The sequence below is a fragment of the Sorex araneus genome, chromosome 7 (genome assembly GCF_027595985.1).
Source record: "Sorex araneus isolate mSorAra2 chromosome 7, mSorAra2.pri, whole genome shotgun sequence".
NCBI classification, from domain to species: domain Eukaryota; kingdom Metazoa; phylum Chordata; class Mammalia; order Eulipotyphla; family Soricidae; genus Sorex; species Sorex araneus.
Window position 1 is genome coordinate 33,926,160 of NC_073308.1, and position 12,785 is coordinate 33,938,944.

Sequence of the window (12,785 nt, forward strand, 5' to 3'; positions counted from 1 at the left end):
GAAAAGCATGGAGGGAGCTTACAGTTCTCCTGACTTTCTTCATCTTGTTCTTCGTAAGCTTTCAAAATGGCAAAGAGCCCGTTATAAATTTTAAGAAAACTACTCAGCAGGCTGTCCGCCATGGTCTTTTCTTCATTGTAATTCTGTTCGAAAGTATCTAGTGATGAACATATCAATTCTTTGCAAATTCCAGGAATTAGTGATTCTGCTGCATTTGAATAGACGGCGCTTGATTTCTCCATTATTCCTGTATCAATAGGATGGGTAAGCAAACTGAAATTCTTATTCCAATATATTCTATGATTACATCTCAAAGTGAAAATAATTCCATTAACGGGGTCAATGAATGCCTCAAGGGCGTCAATCCATACGTTAGTATTTCCTCAAATATCATATAGATAAAAAAGAAATCAAAAATCACATGTAACCACTGTTTACTTTCATTCTTTACTTTTTTGACAACAGCTAAGGAACTGTGAGTTGTTGAAAAACAATGACAATTGCATAAATAAAATAAAAATAGATGTGACAGAAACAAAATTAATTCATAAGACGGAAAAAAAAAAGACACTAATGGAACAAACTATCTGAGTAGGAATGCCTGGTGTTTCTCCTCTGTAAAAGCTCCTTGTCTGGGCCTCCGTGCTCCAAGCAGGCTGTCAGCATACACTGTCCAGAGGTCTCCACATAACTTTGTTCTGGGACACCCCTGGCAGACTCAGGGGACTATATGTGATGCTGGGGATCGAACCCAAGTCTCTGTGTACAGGGCAAACAACCTACCCATTATACTCTCTGTGTACAGAGCACTGTGTACAGGGCAAACGACCTACCCATTATACTCTCTCTCTCAGGCCCCTATAGCCTTCTCTTTAAACATGCTTCAAATTAACAAATTAACTCTCATGATATGTGCATGCTGCATAAGATTCAGAAGGATCCCAAGGCGACAGGAAAGAGGAAGTGACCCTCCCTGGACAGTCCCTTCCCCACGTCCCCTGGGACTGTGGCACTGTCAGGCATTTGGGGCTCGTTCTCCGGAGATATCATACCCATTTTCAGCACAAATGTGTATGCTGTCTTTTTTTCCCCTCCTCACGCAAATGACAAGTAAAATGATATGTTTTCCATTTTGCTTTCCATGGTGGGGGTGGGTTGGACCACCGCTGTAGAGTGGGGAGGCCACCCTTGGTGGTGCTTAGGGGCCAGGAGGTGCTGAGACAAACCTGCGCTTCCTTCACACAAAGCAGGTGCTTAGCCAGAGGAGTTCTAGCCCGCCAGACCCATTTATTATTATTATTATTATTATTATTATTATTATTATTATTATTATTTATTATATTATTTTGGTGCAGCAGGGGGCGGGCCACACCTGGCGGTGCTCAGGAATCACTCCTAGTAGTGCACACAGGACCCTCTGGGTGCCAGGGATCAAGCCAGGGTCAGCTGCATGCAAGGCAAGTGCCCTCCCTCCTGTACTATCACTCCAGCCCCGCCTTTTTTTTTTTTTAACTTATAGAAAATGATGTTTGTGTTCATTTCTGTGAACATATACGTCTCACACATTAGAATTCACCTCTCTACTAAAGGCTTTTTATAGTGCAAGGGAGAGAAGTCAGGGCCTCACACGCGCAAGGCCAGTGCTCTGCCACTGAACGACATCCCCAGAACCTGCTAAAAGTTCAGAAAATAAATCAGAGCCAGAATTTTTCAAAGAGGATCCCCGCCTCCCACCCCCCACGCCCCAATTCATCCCTCTAGCTTAACAAAGAAAAGGGAAGCTTCTAGGATATGGAAACGATTTATACAAGAACGTGAAATTAGGGCAGGGAGACATTTTCCAGGGGAAGCCCCAGGTTCCATCCCCTGTAACGCATGGTCTCCTGAGCACCACTGGGAGTGATGTCTGAGTGCTAAACGAGACAGACAGACAGACAGACAGACAGACAGAGACAGAAACAGATACACAGAAAGAGAGAGGCAGACAGACAGAGGAGAGAGAGGAGAGAGGAAAAAGAGAAAGAGAGAGAGAGACAGAGACCATGAAACAAGGGATTGCTTTTCTCAGCACACAAGAAAATTTGATGCAAAGGGCTGGAGAAACAGTACAGCAGATAAGGTGTTTGCCTTGCACGTGGCTGACCCAGGTTTGATCTCTGGCATCCTCTACGAACTCCCAGGCACTGCCAAGAGTGATCCGAGTGCAAAGTCAGAGTGAGCCTGGGGCATCTCCAGGTGTGACCCCAAAACAAAACAAACTGATGCAAAAAATACCTGACGAATGTGAAGAACCATTAATCTGAATCGGGTGGGCTTGTACATTATGTAAACAACCAGAAATTCTTCTGTTCTTCATCAAACTCCGACTCCTGAAAAACAACAAGCCATAAAACTAGAGGCTGGCTATATGCTGCTCTTTGGCATCCAAACCATCTCCATTCTCTAAAGCAACTCAGAACAGATTCGGCAAAGATTAAATTTCCTCGCTTCCGTGGGCAGAGTTTGCTATTTACAGGCGTTGTTTCGAGCTTGCAGTTGATCAAACGAGATGAACATTCCAGCTACGGAGAGGTTCTGCTGACGGTGGGGGAGATGGCAGGCACCGTTCTGGGCTCACGAGTTTCGTGCGCAGGGGGAAGGGGAAGACTCAGGCAAGCACCGCTCAGAAGTAGCGCACACCAGGAGAACAGGCGCAGTGGTTAGCGCTCGCGCCCTGAGTGGGAATGGGGTCAGAGCACCCCTGAAGAATGAGAATGGGGGCAAGGGAGGGGTGCCAGCACAGGGCAGGCCCTGTATGCCAACTAAGGAAGCTCAGACTTGACCCTGGGAAGGATCTTCAGCAGGGAAAGAAATAATCCAGGGTAATCAAACCTCAGTAAATATCTCTAGCATGAAAGGAGGAAAGAATCCTATTTCCCTGTTTCCCTGCAGCCTATAAAAAAAAATCTCCAGATCTTTCCTTGCGTGTGACTGGCTATTTCTCTTTGGGGGGGGGCGAGGGGGAATACAGGCTCCTGTTTCTTTACTGCAAAAAGTCATTCTACTACCATACCACCTTCGCCCAGCACGGCTCTACGCTCTAACTCCGGTGGCAGCTGAGTCCACGAAACCATGAGAGCTGTGGCCTAGATATAAATCCAGGGGATCCCCGGGAATCTTTTTCCGAATGAACTGTGGGCAGTATTCCCAAAGGGTTTCATATGCTATTCCCCTCCACGCCCACCACACCCCTGCCCACCGATTCCAAGAAGAAAGCCGGAATATGACGGGTAACCGGGAGGGAAAGTTATCAGTTCTCAGAGGTGTTGATGCTGAGGTATCAATCCTAGTCTCGCTGAGGAACACTTGACTTCAATCCCACTGTAGTTGAACCAGATTTAAACACAAAGAAAAACGCTTGTCACATTCTCGTCAAAGAAGTTTTACTTAACCTCAGGGGAAATGTTACTATTAACTGTCCAGGGCACCGCTCAGAATTTATGGGCAGCTCAAACAGTCTATTTTATTGCAGAACGACTGTGGCATCTCATTGCTTGGAAGCTGTTCCATAATTAAGAATCTGTCAGCATTTCCATTACCCGCAGGCATTCTCAGAGTTTGCCATTCTGTCATAAACATTCTTACAAGGCTGAAACTTCATATACAAGGTCTCTAAGCACAAGTAATTCATCTCTTTTTCTCGCTCTCTCTCTTTTTTTATAACAAATTATGATACTTTTTATAAATTTCTCAAAAACATCTCTGCCAAGTGGAAACACCTCACTTCAAAATCTTGGGAAAATGCTGAGAAGTTTTGATGTTTCAGTAACAAAACTATTGCTGCCTGATTACTAACCAGAAAAGCCAACAGAAGAAACCTGTACAGGGCCGGAGCGATAGCACAGCGGGTAGGGCGTTTGCCTTGCATGCGGCCGACCCGGGTTCAATCCCCGGCATCCCATATGGTCCCCCAAGCACCGCCAGGAGTAATTCCTGAGTGCAGAGCCAGGAGTAACCCCTGAGCATCGCTGGGTGAGACCCAAAAAGCAAAAAAAAAAAAAAAGAAAAAAACCTGTACATTGCCAACTTTCAATAAGGCAAAAATTCTAACGTTCATTAATGATTAAAACACACCTTGTGAATGAACACTTCTAAGCACACACACACACACACACAGTGTGTGTGTATCTGTTTATAATAAAAAAAAATACGAAACCAGTAATTCTAGAGTCTAAAGCTATCTATGCAGTCCCCTCTGAGGAATCTGGAGCTTTGTCGGGAGGCTTATGTTACGCCAAAGGTGCTTGAGTATCCCAAGCCCTAACTACCAACTTCCACACGGGGACAGTCAACGTGCCATATTAATGCCAGAGGCCGACTCCATTTAAAGTCCTCAAGCTAAATCACCTGCAGTTATCTCCAAATGTCTATTGGCATTAGATCAGAAAATGTATCCTCGGACAATATCAAGATTTAATCTTCTTCCGTGGGCACAAAGCTCCCAAGAACAAGGCCCACGGTGGACTCGGCCCTCACCCACAGACTTGAGCGCTCATCCTGGGATGGCCCTTGTTGCCCTCATCCACGTTCTTGGGGATCAAAGAAGTAGCAGGAGAAACAATTTTTCCCTGAGCACCGAGCCAGGAGTGACCCCTGAGCACTACCGGGTATGGCCCTACCCAATGAATAAACAAAACGCCCTGCATGGGAGCATATGCCTGGAGATCCTCCCTGGGAACCTCAAATCCGTCATGTCAGGCTGGAGCCATAGCATAGCGGGTAGGGCGTTTGCCTTGCACGCGGCCGACCCGGGTTCTATTCCTCCGTCCCTCTCAGAGAGCCTGGCAAGCTACCAAGAGTATCCCGCCTGCATGGCAGAGTGTGGTAAGCTCCCTGTGGTGTATTCGATATGCCAAAAACAGTAACAACAAGTCTCACAGTGGAGACGTTACTGGTGCCTGCTCGAGCAAATCAGTGAGCAACAGGATGACAGTGACAGTGACAGGGTCGGGCAGGGAGCTTCACCTCACCTGTACGAGACCCTAAGTTTAAGCTCTGCCAACACAGCCCCCCACCCTCAGCCCTAGTGGTCCACAGCACTGCTCACCTGAGTGGCCCTGAATTGCACAGGCAGGAGAGTACCCAGAGTATATCCAAGAGTGTCCCTGGGTCGCACCCAGCCCCCGCCCATAGTAATAATACTCCCAAACTTCATCGCGTTCAAAGATCAAACCCAGGCTGCCCGGCCATCTCGGGAGCCGCGTGTTCCTGCAGCTAGTCAGCCAGGTCACGAGCAGGCCCCACCCTGCCCACCGCCAGGCCCTGCCCATGTTGCCCCCATCTCACCCCCACCACCTCCACTGCAGCGGAGGGCTCAGCAACTGCCTCTGCCCACAGCTCCCTGTCTCGCCCGGAGACGCCGTTACTAATCCCCCATTCATCTCCGCGTCCTCGGCCACCGCAGACAGGAGTCTTGTTTGGAAACCACACTAAGAAGCATTTATTTGAAAAGGCGTGTTTGTTTAGAGACCGAACTGAGGGGCCAGCGGGTTCCAAGACCAACGCCTCTCTACCCGCCCTTGCTCTGGCTCTGTGTCCCTCTGTGCTCCGTGCGTGTGTGGGCGACACGGACCTCGCGCCTCCTTGAAAGGCCTCTATTCACCAGGGGAGGCTTTTATGTGCGCCCTTAAAAAGCAGCATTTGTCACAGACAGAAGTTCCCTGCCACCGTGATTTACTCTTCCACGGGGCGCATACTAACTTCGCTGCATTTCAAATTCTACAACTTATAATAAAACACCACAGAGTATGCCAGGCTCTGGAGAGAGAGGAAGTGATAAACACCGCTCATCGCTATAGCAAACAAGATTTACACGCTTATCAGCGGCTCTTAAGTTAAAGGGCGAAACACCGGACTTTTTTGCTCCTATTCTAAAGGACCGATAAACAATTTCATCCCCTAAGTGCTGTAACTGGACCAGGACTGCACGACTTTTCTTACTTATGGGGCTGCTAGCAGGGCCAGATCCGTCACAAGAATATAGATCTTTCAAAATAGAGAGGCCATGTGTATGGATACCCAGAACCGGAAAACCGGGAACGAGAATGTCTTTACCTTCTCCTAGAAAAGGAAGAAACAGGAACATCTGTGATGTCGGCCTCCCACTCGTCCTCGGGGTCACAGAAGACATCTTCACTCCTGCTGCTGTCACCCTAGGCAAGAGGGGACACTCAAGTCACTCTGGACTAAAAGTTCTCTAGCAATGAAGAAAAATGTCTCTAGACTGCTATAATTCAAACACCAATTTAGTTCAGGGGGAAAGTTCAAAGGCTTGCACGTGTGCTTGGGGGTTGGGGTGATCCTGGTACCCCAACACTGCCCGGGACCAAGCCAGGGTGTGGCCCCAAACGGTTTTGTTTTGTTCTGGGCCACACCTGGTGGTGCTCAGGACTTACTCCTGATCTGCACTCAGGGGTCACTCCTAGCAGGCTCTGGAGACCACATGGAATGCCAGGGATTGAATCCCAGTCAGCTGCATGCAAGGCACGCCCACCCCAACCCCTCCCCCTCCCCAGTGCACTGTCATTCATTCAGGATGTTGTTTTTTTCTTTTTGGGTCACACCCGGCAATGCACAGGGGTTCCTCCTGGCTCATGCACTCAGGAATTACTCCTGGCGGTGCTGGGGGAACATATGGGATGCTGGGAATCAAACCCTGGTTGGTCTCATGCAAGGCAAATGCCCTGCCTGCTGTGCTACCTGCCGCTCCAGCCCCGATATTTTTCTTTTTCAGGTAATACAGATTTACACCCTGGTTGACATCTCTATGAGGTAATCTGATTACATACCTGTGTGAGGGGTTCTTTTCACACCTCTGCAAAATTTGTCACAACATACCTACCACCCCAATTCTGTTTCACCACTTCAGCCCCTTCCTCTGTGTACCAGCTCTCCACCCCTCCCCTGGCATTCTCTGCTCTCCATTAGTTTGGGATTAGTTTTATCTGCACCCTTGCTATTTGGTTTTTGTTTATGAAACATCCTACCTATGCCGAGATCATCTGATATTTGTCTTTCTCTCTCAGACTAATTGTGCTGAGGGCCGGGGGATAGTATAGCGGGTAGGTGACTTGCCTTGCATACAGCTGACCCAGGTTCAATCCCTGGCACCACATATAATCCCCTCAGCACCATCAGGAATTATCCACCCCCCCATTTTTTTAAATTCAATTTTTACAAATTTGTTCACAATAATGCATTACATTTAATACTCAAACACCGATCCCACCATCATTGTACCTTCCCACCACCATATTTCAAATGTTTCCACCCCGAATCCCAAAATGTGCCCCCCAAATCAGAACTAAAACCATTAATTTTGTATTGCTTGTTATGAATAATCCACTAAAAAATGGTCTAATCAAGTTTCTCTAGAGAAAAATGTGTGAAGATTGTTGTATTTCATTGTGAAGATTGTTGTATTTCATGATGGAGCCATTACGCTCTTGTATAAGAGATTACTAATGTGTTTCTTTTTTTTTTTTTTTTTTTTTCTTTTTGGGTCACACCTGGCGATGCACAGGGGTTACTCCTGGCTATGCACTCAGGAATCACCCCTGGCCGTGCTCAGGGGACCATATGGGATGCTGGGATTTGAACCCGGGTCGGCCGCGTGCAAGGCAAACGCCCTACCCGCTGTGCTATCTCTCCAGCCCCGCTAATGTGTTTCTTAAACCCAACTAAATGTCGTGTGCTCCTCTTGTTCCTTGTCTGAAAATTAAAGAAATCCCTACCTCAAAGCTCCAAATGTCTGTTACTTTTTAATCTTTTGAAAAATGATTTATAATTGTTTTATAATTCTTCGGAATTTCAGGGACATTGGTTAACACCTCTATATGCGTGTGGGCCTCAATGCACTCTCCCCCACCCCACATCCCTCCTCCCCCCACCCCCCACTCCACCTCTACCCCCGGCTAATTTCCAGAGACAACCCATCACCAAGGAGAGCACCCCCTGCCCCCCAATCCATTTCTCCTGCCACTCTCCCTCCAGTAACCACCGTAGCTTTCACTGAGTCTAGATCAGAGGGTCCCAAACTTGGAGCCAGAGCCATAGTGTAGCAGGGCAGGGCCCTGACCTTGCACGCAGCTGACCTGGGTCCAGTCCCCAGCATCCTTTATGATTCCCTGAGCACCGCCAGGAGTGACCACTAAGTGCAGAGCCAGGAGTAACCCCTGAGCATCAACAGGTGTGGACTGCCCAAATACACCAAAACCAAAAAAAAAAAAAAAAAAAAAAAAAAAAAAACTGAAACAAAACCCATTTACTGTAAAAAATTGACAAATATAGATCTTTGTTCGCTGCATGTTAATCGTTTATAAGCCACAGACAATGTGATGGGTTTTTATTTGCCAAGCTTTCTCTTCTTCCTGACAGATAGAAGGCAGGTGCTGGACTGCTGGCCGGACCTCACTGTTGTTCTCAGTTCTTTTTCCTCGAGAAAGCATGCTGATTTTGAGGGGTGTGGAGGGCTGGGCCACGCCCAGAGGTGCTCGAGGGCTCCTCCTGGCTTGGTGCTTGGCAACTGCCCTGGCCCTGCACTTTTTTTTTATTATTCTTTAATTAGTGAATCACCATGAGGGTACAGATACAGATTTACACATTTTCGAGCTTGTTTTGCCTCATACAATGTTTGCAAACATATCCCTCCACCAGTGCCCATTCTCCACCACCAATAAACCCAGTATCCCTCCCATCCCCCAATCCCATCTCCACCCACCCCACCCCATCCCGCCTCTGTGGCAGGGTATTCCCTTTTGATCTCTCTCTCCAATTGGGTGTTGTGCTTTGCAGTAGGGGTATTGAGTGATGGCCCTGCACTTTTTAACTGTACAAAGTTTCCTGAGGCGCTGGGGACGGCTCACAGGGCTGGGGGCATGTTTTGCCTGCGGGGGCCCTTGATTCTGTCCCTGTCAACCACCTCGCCACCCCCCCCCCCACCAAACACCACCAGCTATGCCTCCCTAAATAAATGACAAGTTTGTATGTATTTTAATGATGGTCCAAACCTCATAAAGCTCCTTCATGGCTGCAAGCTTAGACTCGAACTTCTCCAGACTCCAGAAAGTGGAGATTCCCAGTTGCAGGTTGCGAACCCGAATGGAGGTGCTGGACCGACTTCCTCTCTCGGACACATCATGTCTGAGAAACAAGGACAAAGACAGAGATAGAGGCCGGAGAGACTGTACAGAAGGTACTTGCCAAATGCGACCAGCCGGGATCGATACCCGACACCCTATATGATCCCTGAATACAGAGCCAAGATTAAACCCTGAGCACTGCTGGATGTAGCATCCGTGTCCCCCCCCCCCCCCGTGCCCCCCGTGCCCCCAGCCAATAAAAGAGAGAAAATAAATATGCTATGAACTGCTGATGTAGACATAAAAACTACTGTCTACAACAGCAAGTTGCTGATTTGGTTTTTAAATCCAATATACAAAATGGAAATACTATAATGTTTGTACTTAAAATAACCAGAAACCAAGTAGTCAACAAAAAAATTAATACAAGAACATCTTGTACTTTTGAGAGAGAGCATTTTGTCCAAACACTCGCAGTGTGGAATCTGCTGGCAGCCCCAGTGCAGGGTGCTCCTCATCCTGTGCTCTCCCTTGAACATGTGTCTCCTGGTCTGTCTCTGTCTCTTGGCGGTCCGCGTTCTCTCTTGAGCACATTTCCCCTCTTCCCCTCCTTTCACGCTAAAGTGTCAATTTTTTTTTTTAATTTCCTTTTTGGGTCACACATGGCAATGCACAGGGGTTACTCCTGGCTCTGCACTCAGGAATTACTCCTGGCAGTGCTCAGGGGACCATATAGGATGCTGGGAATCGAACCTGGGTCAGCCGCGTGCAAGACAAACACCCTACCCGCTGTGCTATTGCTCCAGCCCCTAAAGTGTCAATTTTAAAAATAATAATAATAATAATTTTTTAAAAATTATCTTGCTTCACAAAAAACAAGGAAAAGAAAGAAAAAAAAACAGCTCCAAGGTGACCTTGAAGAGTGACCTACAGATGTCCTTGGGGTCCAACACGTGGCTTCCCAGCCTTAAGCGGCACAACGCTGAGAACATGAAATGGATCTGAGGGTGAACTGGACTGAAGCCAGCGTTTTCAATCCGTATAACTGAGACTCACCGGCTGAAAACATAACACTTCTTTAACTTGCTGCTAATGGCATTGGCTTCCTGGATCATCATGGAGAGTTTCATGGAGCTCCAGTTGGGCAGAACTGAAAGGAAACACACAGAGGAGACTTAAAACTCACCTACGAGGGGCTGGAGGGAAAGGACAGGGCTAAGGGCACGTGCCCTGCGTCCCAAAGAACCCCAGTTCCAATCCCTGGCACCACACCTGGTCCCTAAGCACCACCAGGGGTCTCTCCTGAGCACAGAGCCAGGGGTGAGGCCTGAGCACTGCTGGCGTGGCCCAAACTTTGGGGAGGTGGCTAAAAGGGTTTTGTATGTGGGAGCCCTGGGTTCGACCCCTGGGAGGAAGAGAAGAGAAAGGAGGAAGAAAAAGAGAGAGAAGAAAAGAGAAGAAAAGGAGGAGGAAGGAGGAGAGAGGAGGAGGGAAGAAGAGGGAGGAGGGAGGAGGAGGGAGGAGGAGGGAGGATCGAGGAGGAGGAGGGAGAGGGAGGGAGGAGGAGGGAAGAAGAGGGAGGCGCGAGGAGGAGGAGGGAGGGAGGAGGACCAAAGGCAACACAATGGGAGACCTGATCCACACAATGAAGTTGGGGTGTGTGGGGGATACAGGGGAAGTGAGAGGGTTGGGGTTGGAGCCTGGGGGGAGAGAGTGGGTCCACTGGGGATGGGTGCAGTATTAGAATTACATGCATGTGAAACTATCATTAACAGTATTTCCAACCATAGGACCCCTATTTTAAACAAAATTAAAACAAAATTAAAAAGAAAGATTTAAAAGAAAAAAAATTAAAAAGAATTAATTTTAAAATTAATTTAAAAATTTGAACTTAAAAAATTTAAAAGCAAAAAAGATAAATCTGTTGAGGCTAGCTTTTTCTTTCTCCATATGATTTATGATCTTCCTTTAGTAGTTAGAATAACTGTTTTGTTTTTTGCTTTTTTGGGTCACACCTGGCGATGCACAGGGATTACTCCTGGCTCTGCACTCAGGAATTACCCCTGGCCATGCTCAGGGGACCATATGGGATGCTGGGATTTGAACCCGGGTTGGCCGCGTGCAAGGCAAACGCCCTACCCGCTGTGCTATCTCTCCAGCCCCTAGAATAACTGTTTTAAAAGGACTTATTTTTTACAAAGAGTCTACAGAATGGGAAAGGATACTCACCCAATAACTATCTGATAAGGGGTATATATCAAGGATATACAAGGAACAGGTTGAACTCTACAAGAAGAAAACATCCAACTCCATCAGAAAATGGGGCAATGAAATGAACAGAAACTTTCTTAAAGAAAAGATCTGAATGGCCAAAAGGCACATAAAAAATTGCTCTTCATCACTCATCAGAGAGATGCAGATCAAAACAACAATGAGATATCATCTCACACCACAGAGACTGGCCCACATCCAGAAAAACAAAAGCAACCGGTGTTGGCGCAGATGTGGGGAGAAAGGGACTCTTTCACTGCTGGTGGGAATGCCGACTGGTTCAGCCCTTTTGGAAAACAGTATGGGCAATTCTCAAAAAATTATAAACTGAGCTCCCATTTGACCCAGTAATACCACTTCTGAGAATATATCCCGGAGAGGCAAAAAGACATAGTAGAAATGACATCTGCACTTGTATGTTCATGGCAGCACTGTTTACAATAGCCAAAATCTGGAATAAACCCAAGTGCTCAAGAACAGATGACTGGTTAAAGAAATTTTGGTACATCTACACAATGGAATACTATGCAGCTGTTATAAAAGATGAAGTCATGAAGTTTGCATATAAGTGGATCAACATGGAAAGTATCATGTCAAGTGAAATGAGTCAGAAAAGAGGGACAGACATAGAAAGATTGCACTCATCTGTGGAATATAAAATAACAGAATAGGAGACTAACACCCAACAGTAGTAGAGATAAGGACCAGGAGGTTTGTCCCATGGCTTGGAAGCCAGCCTCACATGCTAGGGAAAAAGACAGCTCAGACAGTGAAGGGAACACCTAGTAAAGGGTGTTTGGAGGACCCACTCAGGTTGGGAGATGCATGCCAAATGTAGACTGTAGATCGAACACAATGGCCACTCAATGCCTCTATTGCAAACCACAGCACCCAAAAGGGGAGAGAGAACAAAAGGGAATGCCCTGCCACAGAGGTAGAGTGGGATGTGGGGGATGGGGTGGGGGTTGGGGGAGGGATGCTGGGACCTTAGCGGTAGAAAATGGGCACTAGTGGAGGGATGGGCACTCGATCATTGTATGACTGAAATGCAAGCACGAAAGTTTGTAAGTCTGTTACTGTACCTCTCGGTGATTCACTAATAAAATTTTTTTTTTTAATCGGAAACATCCCAGCAGAAAAAAAAAAAAGACTGATTTTTTGTTTGGGGCTGGAGTGATAGCATAGCGGATAGGGCATTTGCCTTGCACATGGCTGACCCGGGTTCAATTCCTCCACTCCTCTTGGAGAGCCCTGCAAGCTACCGAGAGTATCTTGCCTGCACGGCAAAGCCTTAAAGCTACCCGTGGCGTATTCAACATGCCAAAAACAGTGACAACAAGTCTCACAATGGAGACGTTACTGGTGCCCGCTCGAGCAAATCGGGATGACAGTGCT

The 12,785-nt window shown here is 47.2% G+C and overlaps 1 protein-coding gene across 1 annotated transcript in view; it reads right to left on the reverse strand.

Moving 5' to 3' along the window:
• Window positions 1-12,785, reverse strand: part of KIF14 (kinesin family member 14) — a 56,437-nt gene that overhangs the window by 8,697 nt on the left and 34,955 nt on the right. The window contains exons 19-23 of the mRNA XM_055144752.1: window positions 10,176-10,269; window positions 9,048-9,180; window positions 6,094-6,191; window positions 2,275-2,369; window positions 23-247 (exon numbers count right to left, since the gene is read on the reverse strand). Of these exons, the coding sequence (XP_055000727.1) occupies window positions 23-247; window positions 2,275-2,369; window positions 6,094-6,191; window positions 9,048-9,180; window positions 10,176-10,269 (645 nt within the window). The remainder of the gene's footprint in view (window positions 1-22; window positions 248-2,274; window positions 2,370-6,093; window positions 6,192-9,047; window positions 9,181-10,175; window positions 10,270-12,785) is intronic.